The 19,003-nt window shown below is 42.6% G+C and overlaps 1 protein-coding gene across 1 annotated transcript in view; it reads left to right on the forward strand.

Moving 5' to 3' along the window:
- Window positions 1-19,003, forward strand: part of rhbdl1 (rhomboid like 1) — a 281,110-nt gene that overhangs the window by 196,240 nt on the left and 65,867 nt on the right. Inside the window, exon 5 of the mRNA XM_033040365.1 lies at window positions 7,559-7,671. Coding sequence (XP_032896256.1) covers window positions 7,559-7,671 — 113 coding nt within the window. The remainder of the gene's footprint in view (window positions 1-7,558; window positions 7,672-19,003) is intronic.

The following is a 19,003-nucleotide window of genomic DNA, read 5'->3' on the forward strand; positions in this document are numbered from 1 at the left end:
AGAGGGGGGGAGAGAGAGAAAAGGGGAGAGAAAGAGAGAAGGGGAGAGAGAGAAGGGAGAGAGAGAGGAGGGAAGAGAGAATGGGGAGAGAGAGAAGGGAGAGTGAGGGAGAGAGAGAGAGGGGAAGAGAGAGAAGAGGGGAGAAAAGAGAGAAGGGGAGAGAGAAAAGGGAGTTAGAAGGGGGGAGAGAGGTGGGGGAGAGAGGAGGAGAGAGAAGAGGGGAGAGAAAGAGAGGAGGGGAGAGATAAGGGAGAGAGAGGGGAGAGAGAGGAGGGGGAGAGAGGAGGAGAGAGAGAAGAGGAAAGAGAGAAGGGAGAGAGAGGGGAGAGAGAGAGAGGGGGGCGAGAGCGAAGAGGGGAGAGAAAGAGAAGGGGAGAGAGAGAATGGAGGGAGAGGGGGAGAGAGAGGAGGAGAGTGAGAAGGCGGAGAGGGAAAAGGGAGAGAGAGGGGGAGAGAGAGGGGAGGGGGAAAGAGAGAAGGGAGGAGAGAGAGAAGGGATAGAGAGAGGGGGAGAGAGAGAAGGGGGAGACGGGAGCGTGGGGGTCATTTCCCCACACAAACCATAGGTGACTGGGCAATCTGAACCCAAGCACCAAGTTGTAAGCGGCCGAAGGTGTGCATCCCTCGGGACAACCCCCACTCTCCCATGGCCACCCGCCTCGGGCTGTGGGTCGGGTGGAGCAGAGGTGTCTGGACCAATCGCTGACAAGCCCCACCCCCCGACAATGTCATGTCCGTTATTTGACTTTTCTGTTGAGCGGTTGGCCTGTAGGCAACGCCGCCTTTCGGGTAGTTAGCGTTTCGGCAGAGCGGCCATTCGCTGAGTTTGTTTTTAGGCGGCGACGCAGCCTTTTGGTTAGTTGGCTTTTAGGCATCCCACCCTTTCGGTTAGTTGGCGTATCGGCTTAGTTTCCATTCGGTTATTTGGCGTTTTGACTTCATTTCCATTTGGTTATTTGGCTTCCACTTCTTTGCTTCGGCTTCTCCTCCATCGGCGCCACGTCCGGGTACCGGGAAAAACCGAAGTCTACAGGTCCCACCAAATTTTGCATTCCTTAATTCGGGCTTGGTTTTGTGACTAAATTCCTCAATATGTATTCCCATGATATCATCTTCTGCATTGTGTTTGGTAGTTTACCCCTCAGGAATATCTTACACAAAAACAGCTTTTAACTTGTAACTGATTTAACGAAAGCATGGACCAACCTATCCGTACTCCATGTTGATCTGTCTGATTGCATTTTAAATTAGAATCAGCAAGACAAGTGGCCAAGCTGGTGTGCTCCTCCATACATGGACACAATGATATCGCCCCCTGATTTCACGCTTTGACCTGCTGATCGATTTGGTAGGGAAGTTGGCAACTAGATTGTGAATTATACATCGCCCTCAAAGCCGACCAAGTCTATGAGCTGCCACCCCAGGGTGTGCACGGAACCTGCTCTACCTTTCTTTCTCCAGGTCATTTAGCCCTTAGAGTCATAGAGTGATACAGTGTGGAAACAGGCCCTTCGGCCCAACTTACCCACTCCGACGCACATGTCCCAGCTACTCTAGTCCCACTTGCTTGCCCATACATGTACCCGTCTAACTGTTTCTTAAACGTCGCGATAGTCTCTACCTCAACTGGCAGCTCGTTCCTTACACTCACCTCCCTTTGTGTGAATAGGTTACCTCTCATATTTATATTAAATCATTCCTTTTTCACCTTAAACCTATGTCTTCTGGTTCTTGATTCCCCGACTCTGGGCACGAGACTCTGTACTTCTACCCGATCTATTCCTCTCATGGTTATGTACACCTCTGTAAGATTACCACTCATCCTCCTGCACTCCTAGCCTTCTCAACCTCTCCCCAGAGCTCAGGCCCTCGAGTCCTGGCATCATCCTCGTAAAACCTCTCTGCACCCTTTCCAGCTTGGCAACATATTTCCTATAACATGGTGTCCAGAACAGAACACAATATTCTAAATGCAGTCTCACCAACGTCTTATGCAACTGCAACATGACCTCCCAACTTCTATACTCTTCATAGATCATATTATCAGCGTAGCAGGTGGAGGGGAGGAAATTCATTGTTAAAACTTATCAGTAGAAAACAGGCCTATTTTGAGTTTGTAGTACTCCATGCAACCGATAACTGGAATTAACTGGAATTAATAAACTTTTGGGAAAATAGGTGTTTTCGTACAGAATTTAAACATTTATCTGTTTGAGTTTTAAGACCCACTTCTCAATAACCGGAGAAATGATTTAAATTCTGTTTACCATATTTGTTTGAGGTCAATAATCATTAAGGGCTTGTTGCTGATCAATTGCTTTTCTGGAGTACTTGAGGATATTTCACATAATGTTAGTGGCTGAAAGCCTTCCACCTGCCATTATAAAATAGCATCTCAGTCTTGAAGAAAGCTGTGGATGAGTATGAGTGCTTTCTGTTATATCAAAATAGCAGGCAATTTGATGGCATTCAATGGCAAAAAACTCTCAGCACTTCATAGTAAATCATTGTCATCGACCCATGTGAAAGGAAGCTTTGTGTGCTTTGTTTATATGCGCAACCAAGGAAAGAGTCAGCGATAATTTGAAAGAATTACTGCATTCTGAACTTGTACTTAATCCCCAAAGTTATAAAGTTTACACTAATCATTTCTCTGAGACTTTCTTTCTGCTCATATTTTCCATTTTTTAATTATGAACCCAAAATTGTCAGAGATTTTGCAATTTACAGACATTCAAAAATGATGGCAAGGAGACATTTTCTGTTTTATCCATGTACCTCCCAATGCAACCGCTGCTCCAGGTGTCAGCTGCTCTACATCGGTGAGACCAAGCGTAGGCTTGGCGATCGCTTCGCCCAACACCTCCGCTCGGTTCGCATTAACCTACCTCATCTCCTGGTGGCTCAGCACTTCAACTCCCCCTCCTAATCCAAATCCGACCTTTCTATCCTGGACCTCCCCCATGGCCAGAGTGAGGACCACCGTAAATTGGAGGAGCAGCACCTCATCTTTCGCTTGGGCACTTTGCACCCAGCAGTATGAACATTGACTTCTCTAAATTCACGTAGTCCCTGCTTTCTCCTCCCCTTCTCAGCTCTCCCTCAGCCCACTGTCTCTGCCTCTTCCTTTCTTCTTCCCCCCCCCCTCCCCCCACCCTCACATCAGTCTGAAGGAGGGTCTCGACCCGAAACGTTGCCTATTTCCTTCGCTCCATAGATGCTGCCTCACCCGCTGAGTTTCTCCAGCATTTTGGTCTATCTCCCAATGCAATCATTCACTCTCAACCAAAAATACAAAGATCTTCGAGGGGATGCAAAACAAAAAATCCAGAGAATACTTTGTTGACCTCTTAGATGATAACTCGCAATTAGTGTTCTTAGACTTCATGTCTCCTTTGAGGAAGCCCTCTCCCGACTCTCATCAGATGTAGGGTCATTGTCATGATAATGGTGAAGTGAAAGGAGAAATCTACTTTTGGCTTTCACAATTTAAATCCCCCATAATGAGAGAGGAATCTCATTATATTACTGCAGGAGAAAATCTGGATAAAATATTTATGCGTATAGCCTCCAGCCAAACACTGAAATGTAATGAGAAAGATAGAATGGTACGAATAAGTGAAAATCAAAAAAAATGTAGATGCGGGAAATCGAAATAAAAACAGGAAATTATGGAAATGCTCAATATGTCAGACCGCATCTGCGGGAAGAACCTTCATCTTGAGGGGTCCCTTCAACAAGCTTATTCACCTACAAGAAAAGTAGGAAAGGGAATGGCCTGGATAGGGTAAAAACTAGGGGGGGTTTTCAGTTTAGAGATACAGCTCAGATACAGGGCCTTCGGCCCACCGGGTCTGCGTCGACCAGCGATCCTCACATATTAATACTATCCTACACACATTAAGGACAATTTATTTTACATTTACCAAGCCAATTTACCTGCCTACCTGTACGTCTTTATAGTGTGGGAGGAAACCGAAGATCTCGGAGAAAACCCATGCGGTCACGGGGAGAACGTACAAACTCTGTACGGACAGCACCCGTAGTCGGGATCGAACCCGGGTCTCTGGCACTGCAAGCTCTGTAAGGCAGTAACTCTACCACTGTGCCACCGTGCCGACCAGGCGTTATAGCTATGATTCTATAACCATGGGGATAAGCTACAACAAGGTTGCCTGTTCAATGAGGCCACATACACAGTTAGAGAGCGAGAACACAGACAAAACAATATAGTTTTAAAAAGCAGTGTGGGAGCGCAAGTCTAGCAGGACAGGCTGAGCACGTCCCCCATTTCCAGAGTGAAATAAAGAGAAAATAAATTCAATATCACAGATAGATTACTTTTCCCCTGTGGAAAAGTCAAATCCTTGTGGGCATAGTTTAAGGTGAGAGGGGAAATGTTGGGAACCATGCCAGGAATGCACTGCCAAGGAATGTGGTAGAAGCTCATATAATAACAATGTTTAAGAGGCAGGTAGACAGGCACGTGAACAGGCAGGGAATAGAACAACACAGACCAGGTGCAGACGGATGGGATTTTTTTTAGATTGGCATTATGGTCCACGCAGACATGCTGTGCCAAAGAACCTGTTCATGTGCTGGACTCTTCTATGTCCCATTACTGACACAAACAGAAATCAAGTGACCTGAACTTGTAGTATTCAATAAGTCTAGAAGTTTACAATGAGCTCAGCCAGAAGATGATAGGGTGCTGCTCAAACTTGCATTATAGCAGTAGAGGAGGTCAGAGCCTAGATCAGAGTGAGAGTGAGATGGAGAATAAAAGTGTCAGGGAACAGGAGACTTGGAAAGACCATGCAGTGTGAATGCAGGTCCTCTGCATAGCAATCGCCCAATCAGCATTTGCTTTCTCCTCCAACATGGAGGAGTTAGCAGATTGCAATGCACTGAATTGGAAGAAGTGCAAATGAATTGCTGCTTCACCTGCAAAAGACTGTTTGAGTCTTTTGATAGTGGGAAGAGAGATGGCATCATCTGCAGTCGCAAGGGAAAATGCTGTAAAAATGGGGGTGGTTCGTGGGAAGGGAAGAGTTGTGAAGGGAACGGACAGTGTGAAATACTGAAAGGTGCCAGGAGAGGTAGATGCCTTTGGAGATGGGATATCTCTAAAAGTGAAAGCGAATGTTAGGAGCCTGCTGGGGTTAGAATGCAAGGACCAAAAAAAACTCCATCCTTATTCAATCCTTGAGGATAGGGAGATAGAGAAGAACCACAAAAGATGGAGTGAGATGTGATCAAGGATGTTGTTAATCGCGGTGGAGGGAAAAGCATGGTTCAGAAAAAAGGAAGACGTTTCAGAAGCATCTGTATGCAAGGTATGAATATGTGCGTGGGTTCACCAGCCGAAAAGATCACGACAATTCTGATTTTTTTTTCCTTCTGGGCTCTACTAAATGCAATGAACTACTCCACATAGTTTAATTAAAGACACCATTTTCCATGTACCATGATGGATGATGGATGGTACACAGTTGACTATTCAACACTTGAAAGGGACGCACAAGCTCAAACCTGAACAGTCTTTATTGTTAAGCCCCTGTCCCACTTTCCCGAGTTACTCACGAATTCTCCCGAGTTTCCCCCTTGATTCAAACTCGGAGAATGTCCGTAGCGAGTCCGGAGGAGTCCGTAGATATTTCGTAGCAGCTCGTAATGCCAGCTGTAGGTACTCGGGGCATCAGGTAAGTCGGGACATTTTTTCAGCATGTTGGAAAATGTCCACGATTAAAAAAATTAGCCCCGAGTACCTAATGCTGCCTTTGACCGTAATTCTCCGAGTTTGAATCAAGGGGAAAACTCGGGAGAATTCAGGAGTAATTCGGGAAAGTGGGACAGGCCCTTTAGATGATCCAACAACATTTAGCTTCACTTCCACTGGGAATATGTTGTGTTTACATTCTCATTATCTCCTTGATGAAAGTATTCCATTGTTGAATCACGTGACCATTTCTTCCTCCATAAATACAGGGAGGTTAAATATGCTGGGGGAAAGTTTGTTGAATATCTAATGATGTCTGAATGATAAGTTTCTTTATTAATCTGCAAATCAGCAAGCAAACTTTGGCAATTATGAAAATTATGAATCAAGATGTTTCTGCTCAATTTACACAGCTGCACTGTCACTTTCAATGAAGTAACATCTTATACTTAACCAGGTAGTATTGTTAAATAATTGATCTATCTAATTGGCCACAAAAAGGTTGCTCGTAAATAAAAATACAAGTTTTGTACTCTTTTAATGTCACGCCAATTGTTAATAATTGTCAATCAACTTCTGTTACCCAGAAAGAGATCAGTTATGTGTGTTCATTCTTAATCTGTCATATTATAATTTAGACACAAAATGCTGGAGTAACTCAGCGGGACAGGCAGCGTCTCTGGAGAGAAGGAACGAGTGACTTTTCGGGTTGGGACCCTTCTTCAGACCCTTCTTCAGATAGATTGTGTCTATCTTTGGTTTAAACCAGCATCTGCAGTTCCTCCATACATATTATAATATTTGTTTGTTCGTAATTTTCACTTGATTTCTGTCAGATTTTTTTTGTCTTAATACAAACTTTTCTTCCTTTCATTTTTTCACTTTCTGCATTTGATTTGACGTCAAATTCACCAATTTTAATTGACTCTCCTCTTCTGTTCTCTCTCTATTTGTTTTTTTTAATCTTTGAAGTTCATTAATAGACTGTTGGTTCAGCCATTCACCAATGTCCCAGATACTTGATTGGCTTTGCTGTGCAATTATCAGCTTGCTTTGCCAAGAAATTTCTGGGCAAACAAAATTGCATAGAAATCAACATTTCTAGCATGTTTTGTGACTCACTGAGTACTTAAAACTATATTGGCTCTTCGTAATTTGATTGCGCTGCACACTGAATATATGCTCTCAATTTCCCAATCAAATTGATCAACTGGAAATATGACTAATTTTTCAGATGAGTTGATTAAAGATTTAATGGGAAGGTATTGCTCTATTTCATTTCGATTGCTATGTGAGAATAACTGTCCGCATATTTCGTGATTTATTTTGCGATTACGTTGGACTATGCGGAAACCTAAAATCTGAGATCTTTTAGACACAAATTGCCGGAGTAACTTCAGACGTCTGAAACATAGAAACATAAAAACATAGAAAATAGGTGCAGGAGGGTCTCGACCTGAAACGTTACCCATTCCTCCCCTCCAGGGGAGGATGCTGCCTGTCCCGTTGAGTTACTCCACCATTTTGTGTCTATCATCGGTTTAAACCAGCATCTGCAGTTCCTTCCTGCACATCTGAGAAATTTTAGTACTAAATTCAATTTCTGACATTGCCATTGTGAGCTGAGTGGTTTTTAATCTTTATCTGCTGAATATGTTAAGTCTGCAGCAATAACTGCACGTATGATTCTAAAATTACAACAGATATAGAACAACGGAGTTTTAATAAGAATGAGACAAAACTGGGAGTTGAGCTCATTGAATGCCAATGGTTACAATGTTCACTAATTCTCTGAAATTATATGAGTTTGACTGTAACGCAAACTTTGATGTTCCACAGGTTGGAGCAGCTGGGGTTCAATGCTTTTTTGCAGTTGATGATTGGAGTGCCCCTTGAGATGGTCCATGGGATTATGCGCATCGGACTGCTGTACCTGGCTGGTGTATTAGCAGGTGAGGCAACCCTTTGAAGAATTTACACACCTCAGTTTTGGTCAGGTAAAGCTTACACACGCAAGCATAAAGATACATAATAATTTACTCAGGTGAGGAAGCTTTGTTCGTTTTAGTTTTGGGATGTGACTGGCATTGATTAAAACTTGATAACTCCATTGATGTACTTGCATCTACAAGATTTGTTTTTATGTGATTGTCAACATGTAGATGGCTTATTATTGTGTATGGAGTTAGTTATTATCCTATAGCAAAAGTGGGTATAAGCAGTTGAGATACTACTTTGGCTTTGGGCTTGGCTTTCTTGGTTGAGCACTTATCCTGGTTTTATAGCACATGTTAGTGTTAATATAGTAATTTAGTAATTATTTGCCTCTATTTCACTCTGAGAAGGAACCCCAATTAAAATAATAGGCAGCGAACTCCAGAATTATGTTCCAATAGTAATAAAGGAATGTCAGCAAATATCCAATTCCGAGTGGCACACAACTCTGGATGAAACTTGTAAGTAATGGTGTTCACGTACTACTGCTAATAATAATAATAATAATAATAATAATAATAATAATAATAATAATAATAATAATAATAATAATAATAATAATAATAATAATAATAATAATAATAATAATAATAATAATAATAAATACTTTATTGATCCCCTCAGGGAAATTCAGATGTCCAGAAGCCCCCAACCAACAAACCCACACATTCAAAACGAACGCAGACAGAAAATACATAAAATACAATGTGGACACTACCTGAGAGCAATAAATACTTAAAAAGACCAATAATTAACAATTAAAAATTAAAAATTGCAAAATGCATCCCCCTACAGCCTAGCGGTCCGAATGATAAAATCTAATGGCTGCAGGGGTGAAGGAATCTCCTGAACCGCTCCGTTCTACAGGGCAGGGAGAGGAGCCGGTTGTTGTTCCGAGTGCTCTTTTGACTCTCCAGAATTACATGGAGGGGATCCCCGGGGTTTTTCAGGATGACCTGCACCTTGCGCCTCATACGCCTCTCCAGCACATCCATCCTCCCCAGAGTCCACTCTCCCCTCCAGCACTGAGCTAGCTCGTTTACATATCTCACATTCTGAGACTTTAAGTGCAATTAAAATAAAGATATTGCTGCATTGGATCCTGTAAAGTTGACAGTAATTGCAAGTGTGGCAGAGATACTGGACAATGACTTCATGGGGTTGGGCAATGGGCAGGAATTTTCTGATCAAACAGAGAATGATCAAGATGGTATTGAGCTTCTTGAGTACTGATCCAACCAAGTCACCAATATTCCATCACAATCCTCAGCAGAACATCTTTGTACCACTTCAAAAAGCAAAAGATGGTAGATGTTTGAAATTTAGACAATAGATAATAGACAATAGACAATAGGTGCAGGAGTAGGCCATTCGGCCCTTCGAGCCAGCACCGCCATTCAATGTGATCATGGCTGATCATCCCCAATCAGTACCCCGTTCCTGCCTTCTCCCCATATCCCCTGACTTCGCTATCTTTAAGAGCCTTATCTAGCCCTCTCTTGAAAGCATCCAGAGAACCTGCCTCCACCGCCCTCTGAGGCAGAAATTTGAAATAGGAACAGATAATACTGGAAATCAAAGACTGGAAATGCTCATCAGGCCAGGCAGCATCTGTGGCTAAACAACTTGGTTCACTTAAAAATAACTCTGATTCTCTCTGTTTTAATTTTGATGTCACCGTAACTCTGGAGGAAATCTATTAGAGGCTGGAAAGTATATGGTTCCTCTTTGAATATGAAATTCAGAGTGAATACCAGAAATAATTGCAACCAAGAAAATAAATCATTAAATCGTTAAGGGAACATATCTTTAAATTAAAGCACGGCCAATTAGGAAACAAATCATACAGCCAATTATGGTGCAAGTCTAGGGATTCTAATTTGCATCCCAACCTAATTGTGCTGCAGTCAATTGGCATTCATACCTTAGACTTGTTTGTTAAGGTACCAATGGAGAAAATGGAATTGACATAAAGTTCAGCCATACTCTAAAGCAGGACAGGTTTGGGTTTCTGTTTGGACTGTTCTCAATCCAATATTCCCATAGCGAGTGCATGTTTCAATTGAGAATGAAACAGCCACATTGTTATTCCATCCCAGCCATACTTAGCTCAAAGACATGTTCTGACTTGGTTTAATTTTGCATATCATTTCTAGCAATAATCTGATTTGTAATGCGACTATGTTGCCAACTCAATGTTCTTTCATATGACTGAGCTTCGTTCATCCTCGAACTGAAAGAGATGTACCTTGCACATAGTCAGAATCTAATAAGTGTACTGTTTCTAAGCACAATAATAAAATTCCACAGTTTTGACCACATGCAATTCCCCAATATCACGATCTTAACCCGAACAACTATTCCTGGTGCTATTACACTGACTGTTTATGGATATTGGTCTGGATGCAGTTAGTTCATAATCACTCTGCCTTTAATAGTATTAATCCACTTCCCAAATAAACTATTTATCCATGGCCAGTTTTAGTATCGTTACAAAGTATACCACCGCTCGAAGGGCCGAATGGCCTACTCCTGCACCTATTTTCTATGTTTCGATGTTTCTATGTTTCTAAAGCTCTTTACATTTAAGGCAAAGGACTACTTAGGGTGTTTTGTGCCCTGCAGCAGAGGGGGGTCAGTGTTATTCGCATTATTCTTTAGCTTCAACTGTTTATTTTGTAGAGCAAATGATAAACCGGTTATATTATATCTGTAGTGTCTCTGATAATCTTAGAATGTCTCAAATCCTTTATGGGTTAAATTAAATGGTTAGTCACCATTTCCCAGCAATAAAGACAGCAATAAATTTGTAGATAGCAAGATCTCACAGTCAGCAATGCGATGCAACTTCATCTGTTTTATGTATTGGTTGAAGCATAAATATTACTTAGCAGACAGGAAGGAATTCTTCGACACTTTTTCTAATAATGTGGTGGCGACGTTTACATTCATCTGAGAAGCCAGAAGGTTTATTACCTCATTTGAAGCACTCCTTGCAATATCCATATTGCAATAAAATTAATATGAGCTATCCCGCACCACACGGTGATGATGACAAGATAATCAATGAAAGACATACGATCATTGGCTTGTGCAGGAATGTACCTGAAATCAGAGGAGAAAGTGGCAGAGTTCCAGAAAAAAATCGCTAGAAACAGTAAATTACATTTTTTTTGCAAATTACATTGGGATCTTGAGAAATTTGCTGGCCACCATTTTGAAAGAACAGGTAGCCATTAGTAGAAACAATGAACTGCCAATGCTGATTTACGCAAAAGGACGCAAAGTACTGGTGTAATTCAGAGGGTCAGGCATCATCTCTGGACAACATGGACAGGTGACGTTTAGGGTTGGGACCCATCTTCAGACTGATAGTGTTTATAGCCCCACTAGCAGGATACAGCATTGATTAACTCAATATTATTTTGAAAATATATTCGTTGCATGTTTTCCAATCAACGACCCATAATAATAGATACAAAGATACATAGAAAATAGGTGCAGGAGCAGGCCATTCGGCCCTTCGAGCCTGCACCGCCATTCAATATGATCATGGCTGATCATCCAACTCAGTATCCCGTACCTGCCTTCTCTCCATACCCCCTGATCCCTTTAGCCACAAGGGCCACATCTAACTCCCTCTTAAATATAGCCAATGAACTGGCCTCAACTACCCTCTGTGGCAGAGAGTTCCAGAGATTCACCACTCTCTGTGTGAAAAATGTTTTTCTCATCTTGGTCTTAAAGGATTTCCCCCTTATCCTTAAGCTGTGATCCCTTGTCCTGGACTTCCCCAACATCGGGAACAATCTTCCTGCATCTAGCCTGTCCAACCCCTTAAGAATTTTGTAAGTTTCGATAAGATCCCCCCTCAATCTCCTAAATTCTAGCGAGTACAAGCCGAGTCTATCCAGTCTTTCTTCATATGAAAGTCCTGACATCCCAGGAATCAGTCTGGTGAACCTTCTCTGTACTCCCTCTATGGCAATAATGTCCTTCCTCAGATTTGGAGACCAAAACTGTACGCAATACTCCAGGTGTGGTCTTAATAATAATATTAACAATCCATGTGAAATTGCCCCCAGTGAAAGGTGCTACAGCAGAAATTAAACAGCTTAATTCTATGCAATGAAATATATTTGGACAATGAAGTTACAATGGTAATTTTATTTTTAAATGTTAATTAATTTGATTATATTGAGTCTCTTTTTTTTAAATTTTTTTTTTTTTTTTTTAATTTTATTAGAAGTTAATACAATACAAAACAATACAGTGGCACCTAATTTTAGGTGCCAACTATGTCATACCGTAATCCATTCTATGTACAACCTCTTGTTTTATGTTATGAGAAGGAAGTAAGCAAGACAAGAAAAAGAAAACAATAGAAAGGGGAAAGAGTGGAAAAATAGATGGTAGAGAGTAGAAAAACGTGAAGTGTGTATATAAAAAATAAAAATAAAAAAATAAAATAAAAAAGAAAAGGTGGAAAGTAGAAATAGAAGAGAAGGCCCCTTAAAAGAGAATTTTTCAAATCTATATTCGGAGATGTAGATCTATCCACGTCATGAACTGAAATCAGTAATCCTTATGGTACCGCTGCATCACATGATTCCAAAAAGTCGATGAAAGGAGACCAACTCCTTAAGAATTGGTCATATTTATCTATTAGTCGAGTCTCATTTCTTCAAGGCGTGCTATGTCCATCATATTCCTAATCCACATTTTAACAGTTGGTATGGTTGTATTTTTCCAAAATTTAAGTATCAATTTCTTTCCAATTATTAACCCATAATTAAAAAAAACATTTTGGTCTTTATTTAAATTGGTATCTTCTCCTATTATTCCAAATATAATCCATTCCATTTTGGGTTCTATTCTTGACTTGAAGAGCTTTGTAAATACAGGTGCACAACCTTTTATCCGAAGATCCAAATAACGAAAACCTCCGAATAGCGGACATTTTTTCGGTCCTTGAAGAAAGGTCCTTGAAAACGTTCACCGAGGGCGGCCCGCAGAGGTGACAGTGGAACCTCCGGTCGGTCCTCGAAGAAAGGGGAACTAAATCCCCATTCATAAAAGAGAAGGTGAGGGTATATTGCGCGGGAGGGTTAATAATTGACAATATGCTGCTGCCTGCCCGCTGAGTTAAAAAGTTCCCACGGTAGACTCACGATACACAGTGTATTCCCGGCCATGTGTGTGACCCCTTCCCTCCCCTCTCCAGCTCCCCGCCCATTGCACCGGCGCGGGGGCTTTGCACTGTCTTCATGTCGGCGATGCCAGCAGGTCAGTGCCAGTCACCGGAGACGTCAGGACCAACGGGACACCGACCCCCAGGCCCACTGCAAGCACGGAGACCCCAGAGACCCACAGCCAGCAGCAGCCCAGCCCCGTTCCAACTCCGGAGGAAAACTGCAAACTGGCCGGAGACGTCAGGACAACCAGAAGCCGCTCCCCGATGGGCCACTACGACGACAAGTGGCAGTTCACCCACAGCCCGAGCTGTGCCCCCTCATCGGGACACCGACCCCCAGGCCCACTGCAAGCACGGAGAACCCAGATCAGCAACTCCAGCCCAGCCCCGCTCCAGCTCCAGAGGAACACGCTCCCCGCATGGGCAGAAGCTGATGGTGTGCAAGGTACGTCTTGTTCTTGGGGTCGCGCAGCTCGGGCTGTGGGCGATCTGCCACTTGTCGCCGTAGCGGCCCATCGGGGAGTGGATTCCTCTGGAGTTGGAGGGGGAGGGGGGTATTGTGCTGTTTGATCGCCCCCTACTATCCCAGGGACAGGGAGACAGGACGTTCACCGAGGGCGGCCCGCAGAGGTGACAGCGGAACCTCCGGTCGGTCCTGGAAGAAAGGGGAACTAAATCCCTTTCATAAAAGAGAAGTGGAGGGTATATTGCCCGGGAGGGTATATCGCCTACCTGGAAGAAACCGGACATTTTTTCCAGGATGTCGTCTGCACACCAAAGCTCATGTTTGGCGCCAAACGCACGTCGCCTCTGCTGCACACGGATATAAGAGTGTGCAAATGTCGACTTAGGCAGCCTAAGGGCATGTAGCCCCGCTAGGGTGACATGAGTGCAAGAGGTGATTCAATGCTGCGGTCACATTTACAAATTCAGGAATTCATTCAACACACTGCATTTCATACAGACATTTATTCTGCAAGAAAAAACTACATTGAAGACTCAAACTCGCGACCGAGGAACTGCCGGGATCGAGGCGCAAACTCGCGACCTTGCGGATATGTGCCGAGCACTCTACCACTGAGCCAGCCATTAAAATCTACGCAAAAAAATTTCCATTCCGAAGGCCGACAAATTCCGAATTACGAAAAGTGTCTGGTCCCAAGGCTTTCGGATAAAAGGTTGTGCACCTGTATATCAAATATATCACTCCAAAATTTATTCAACTTTGTACATCCTACAAATGAATGTGTTATATTAGCGTTTTGAAACAAACATTTATCGCATCTGGGAGAGACGTTTGGATAAAATTTATTCAACCTCGTTTTTGAATAATATAGTCTATGTAATAATTTGAATTGAATTGAATTATGTCTTGTATTAATAGAACAATTATGTGTATTCATCAAATACTTTTCCCATCTATCCTTCGAGATCTTTATCATTAGCTCATGTTCCCAATCTTCCCTTAGTGCTTCTGTTGAGGGTGATTCTCTATATAATTACATTGAGTCTCTGACATAGAAACAATCCATTTGACCAATCTGGTTTGAACGTCACGTGAAGGGTTTCTTAGTCCTCCTTATCCACTCCCGTCAGCATGCCAGAAATGAGAATGCAACACAACAAGGACATCTTCATAAACATCTCAACAATCCTTTATTTCAAATGCCCTTATTAAAGCACAGATTAATTAATGCAATTTATGAAAATGTTTGATCTACAAAATAAATAGAATAAACAAAGGATAAAGTGCAGAATTTTAGTTTAGTTGAGTTTAGTTTAGGGATACAGCACGGAAAGAGGCCCTTCGGCCCACCGAGTCCGCAACGACCAGCGATCCCCGCACATCAACACTGCTCTACATACACCAGGGACAATGTTACATTCACACATTTTTAATCCAAGCCGATTAACCCGTCAAACCTGTATGTCTTTGGAATGTGGGAGGAAACCGAAGATCTCAGAAAAATCCCATGCAGGTCACGGGAAGAACGTACAAACTCTGTACGGACATGCACCCGTAGTCAGGATCGAATCTGGGGCTTTGGCGCTATAAAGCAGTAGCTCTGTACGGCTACGCCACTGTGCCACCCTGTAGACTATCTGTGCTGTGATCATTTCAGAAAGACTATTATGATCAGTCATTAAGTCAACTCATTTTGAGAAAGAAAACATATTCATTAATTATTTATTTCAGGCATCCAAAAGCAATTGAGTGATATGAGTAAATTACTGAATCTTATCCGATTATTCTATAGCATTGATTATTCAATGACCTCAATGGAACATGATTGGAATTTGTCAAGAACCATCTTTTCTAATATTAGTGGACAAATGCTTAATATAGTTGGATGCAATTCCACTAGCTATCAATTTAACTTGGATGTTAACCTCTTTATTTAAAGTATAGCTCAGGGATTGGGAAAGTTTACTGTATATTGCAATAGTTTCACATTAAGCGATCCAATTTCAATGACATAAATTGTCTTAAATAACATCGGGGGTCTACCGCATTGATCACAAACTGTTGTAGGTCACGTAGGTGTCTAACATTTGGATACCACACCTGTGATTTGATCATGCATGCAGGGCTTGTGGGTGGCACATGAGACCCATACGGAAACTAACCATTACAGCATTTGTGAATCCTGCATTGGGGCAAGTGGAAAGGGATCTATTTGAGTAAGTAGCAGTAAGTGGTAGGCACAGGTTTCTGATCTCTGGATGGGGATGAGGGTGGATGTGGAGGTACAGCATCACACTTATTGTTGCAGGGTAACGTGTCTGGTAACGTAACGGGGAAAAGATGGTCATAAGTTCATAAGTGATAGGAGTAGAATTAGGCCATTTGGCCCATCAAGTCCACTCCGCAAATCAATCATGGCTGATCTATCTCTTCCTTTTTACCCCATTCTCCTGCCTTCTCCCCATAACCCCTGACACCCGTACTAATCAAGCTAAGTACATGGGTGGTGAGGGATGAGCAAACCAGAGAGTTTACTATACTGAACGGAAACCTCTGGAGACTTTGCGCCCCACCCAAGGTTTCTGTGTGGTTCCCGAAGGTTCCCGGAGGTTTTTGTCAGTCTCCCTACCTGCTTCCACTACCTGCAACCTCCGGGAACCGCACGGAAACCTTGGGTGGGGCGCAAAGTCTCCAGAGGTTTCTGTTCAGGTTTTCCAAGTGGGACAGGGGCATTAGGGTTTCAGGTTTCTCCCCTTTAACCTAAACACGTGACCTTTGCAGAGGTTTTCTCTTGGCCTCCCTGTGAACTCTAGCCCCTTCCCTGGCTACCTGATGCCAATGCTGCCTTCCCTCTTCAACCTAGTGTAGCCCAATATTCTCAGACATATCCTTAAAGATCCAGATCACCAACCCCCATTACAATTGACATCTTCAACCCTCCCCTGCTTCCTGCTCCATGTTCTCCATGCCAAGAACCTATCTGTTTTCCTCTGCTTGGCTTAGCAAGTCGTTGCAGGCCTTTCACTGCACGAGGTGAGCAAGGTTGATCAATAGACAATAGACAATAGGTGCAATGGTGCACAATATTTGGGCTTTTGAGCACACTAGAATTTTCCACGTCGTCCTTAAAACATTGTGTAGGGAGGAACTGCAGATGATGGTTTAAACCGAAGGTAGACACAAAATGCTGGAGTAACTCAGCGGGACAGGCAGCATCTCTGGAGAGAAGGAATGGGTGAGACGTTTCGGGTTGAGTCACCCATTCCTTCTATCCAGATGCTGCCTGTCCCACTGAATATTCCAGCATTTTGTGTCTATACTTAAAATATTCTTTGGTCCACATTGTTGCAGTTCTTTCACAGCTTTCTACGTACCAACTAAGTTCCCGCAAGGATGTTATACGATGCATAAAACTATTCTTCTCTTAATATCAACAGCAGCAATCCTACACTTTAAATGTGGTTTCTCACTCAAAACAGAGATGATTCTTTCAGACTGCAGTTCTTTTGAGCAATGATTTGTAGATTTTTTCCCCCCAAAAAATTGGTATTCCCTTGTCTCTCATTCATTGTTAGTTGATCCTCCAGCTGCATGTTAAAGACATGTGATTACAATATCAGAGGTCAAGTGGTTGATCCTTTGTAATTAAGCACATCTGTTCCAACTTTCAGAAGATGCTCTTTATCTGTGGAATTGTTTAATGATATGTGTATTCAACAGAAGCCTTTGATTCCTATGTCAACTTTCATTTACATTAAAAAAAACAAATACGAATACTTAATCACTAGTGGCAGAGGAAGCAACATGGAGTAGGTGCTCACAAAATGTGTGGGAAGGAACTGCAAATGCTGGTTTAAATCAAAGATGGACACAAAATGCTGGAGTAACAGCGGGAGGCAGCATCTCTGGAGAGGGAAGGTACACAAAATTGCTGGAGAAACTCAGCGGGTGCAGCAGCATCTATGGAGCGAAGGAAATAGGCGACGTTTCGGGCCGAAACCCTTCTTCAATGCTGCTGCACCCACTGAGTTTCTCCAGCAATTTTGTGTACCTTCGATCTTCCAGCATCTGCAGTTCCTTCTTGAACATCTCTGGAGTGGGAATGGGTGACATTTGGGTCGAGACTGAAGCAGGGTCTCAACCCGAAACATCACCCATTCCTCTCCAGGGATGCTGCCTGTCCCGCTGTTACTCCAGCATTTTGTGTCTATCATAGCATAGGCACTCTCCATGTAGAAAGAACAAACTCTTGAGTGCCGTTTCCACAGATGGTGTTTGAACTATACGAAGAGTAACAAAGGCAATCATTTTAATTTGCTTTTCAGTTTTCAGGATTCTGATTTGTTTTATTTTTGTATGTTTTTTTGAATAGTAGGTTTAGAATTGGAAAATCTGTTTAACTAAGGCAGTTGAGTTTAGTTTTACTTGACTCAATTGACTGAAAGAAACAGTGTGGAAACAGGCCCTTCGGCCCACTGAGTCCACGTCAACCATCGATCACACATTCATACTAGTTGTGTGTTATCCAATTTTGGCATGTACAAGGGGCAATTTGCAGAAGTCAACTAAACTACAAACCGCAACGTCTTTGAGATGTGGTTGGAAACTGGATAGTGAAAGGCCTGGATAGGGTGGATGTTGATGCTTCCACTAGTGGGAGAGCCTAAGACCAGAGGTCATCGCCTCAGAATAAAAGGATGTTCCTTTAGGAAGTAGATGAGGAGGAATTTATTTGTGGTGAATCTGTGGAATTTATTGCCACACAAGGCTGCAGGGGCCAAGTCAATGGATATTTTTAAGGCAGGGATAGATATATTCTTGATTGGTAAGGGTGTCAGGGGAGGTAGGGAGAAGACAGGAGAATGGGGGTGAGAGGAGAAGATAGATCAGCCATGATTGGATGGTGGAGTAGACTAGATGGGCCGAATGGCCTAGTTCTGCTACTATCACTTATGAACATGAACTTAGAAACCAGTGAACCCTGAAGAAACTCATGCAGTCGCAAGGAGAAAACATGCAGATTCCACATACACACAGCACCTGAGGTCGGGATTGAACCGTGGTCTCTGGTGCTGTGAGGCAGCAGGTCTACCAGCTGCACCACTGTGGCGGCCTATATTTATCTTTGATATATCTTGTAATTTAGGAAGCTGCTACACTTTTTTCTATTGCATCTAATGAGGTCTGATTAAATCCAGTTCTGCTTTTCCCACGCAGTAGAACCTGTCACATATGATTCCGTTGACATATTATACACAATCTCCTCCTTTACACTTCAGTATTTCCATTAATATTCAGCTTGCACTTTTAAATGTTCCGTCTGCTTTTCAACTTTGTTCTCAACTTGTCAGACACTGATTATAGTTTTCAAAAGAAATAGTCTTCACCACAAAGCCTGTCGTGTCTTTAGCACAGGCTGATTAATAGCTGTACAGGAATCAACTGTTAATTTAAGTGGGTGTCTTCATCAATAGAAGAACTGCAATTTCAGTCAGAGTTGACATGGTTCATATTCCATTGTGTGAGTGCCGCATATCTGAATAAAAGCAGCATAGATGGCTCTTTCTGTGCATGTGTACTGAAGGGCCTGTCCCACTTACGAGACTTTTTCGGCGACTGCCGGCACCCA

Source organism: Amblyraja radiata, chromosome 22 (assembly GCF_010909765.2).
Source record: "Amblyraja radiata isolate CabotCenter1 chromosome 22, sAmbRad1.1.pri, whole genome shotgun sequence".
Taxonomy (NCBI): Eukaryota; Metazoa; Chordata; class Chondrichthyes; order Rajiformes; family Rajidae; genus Amblyraja; species Amblyraja radiata.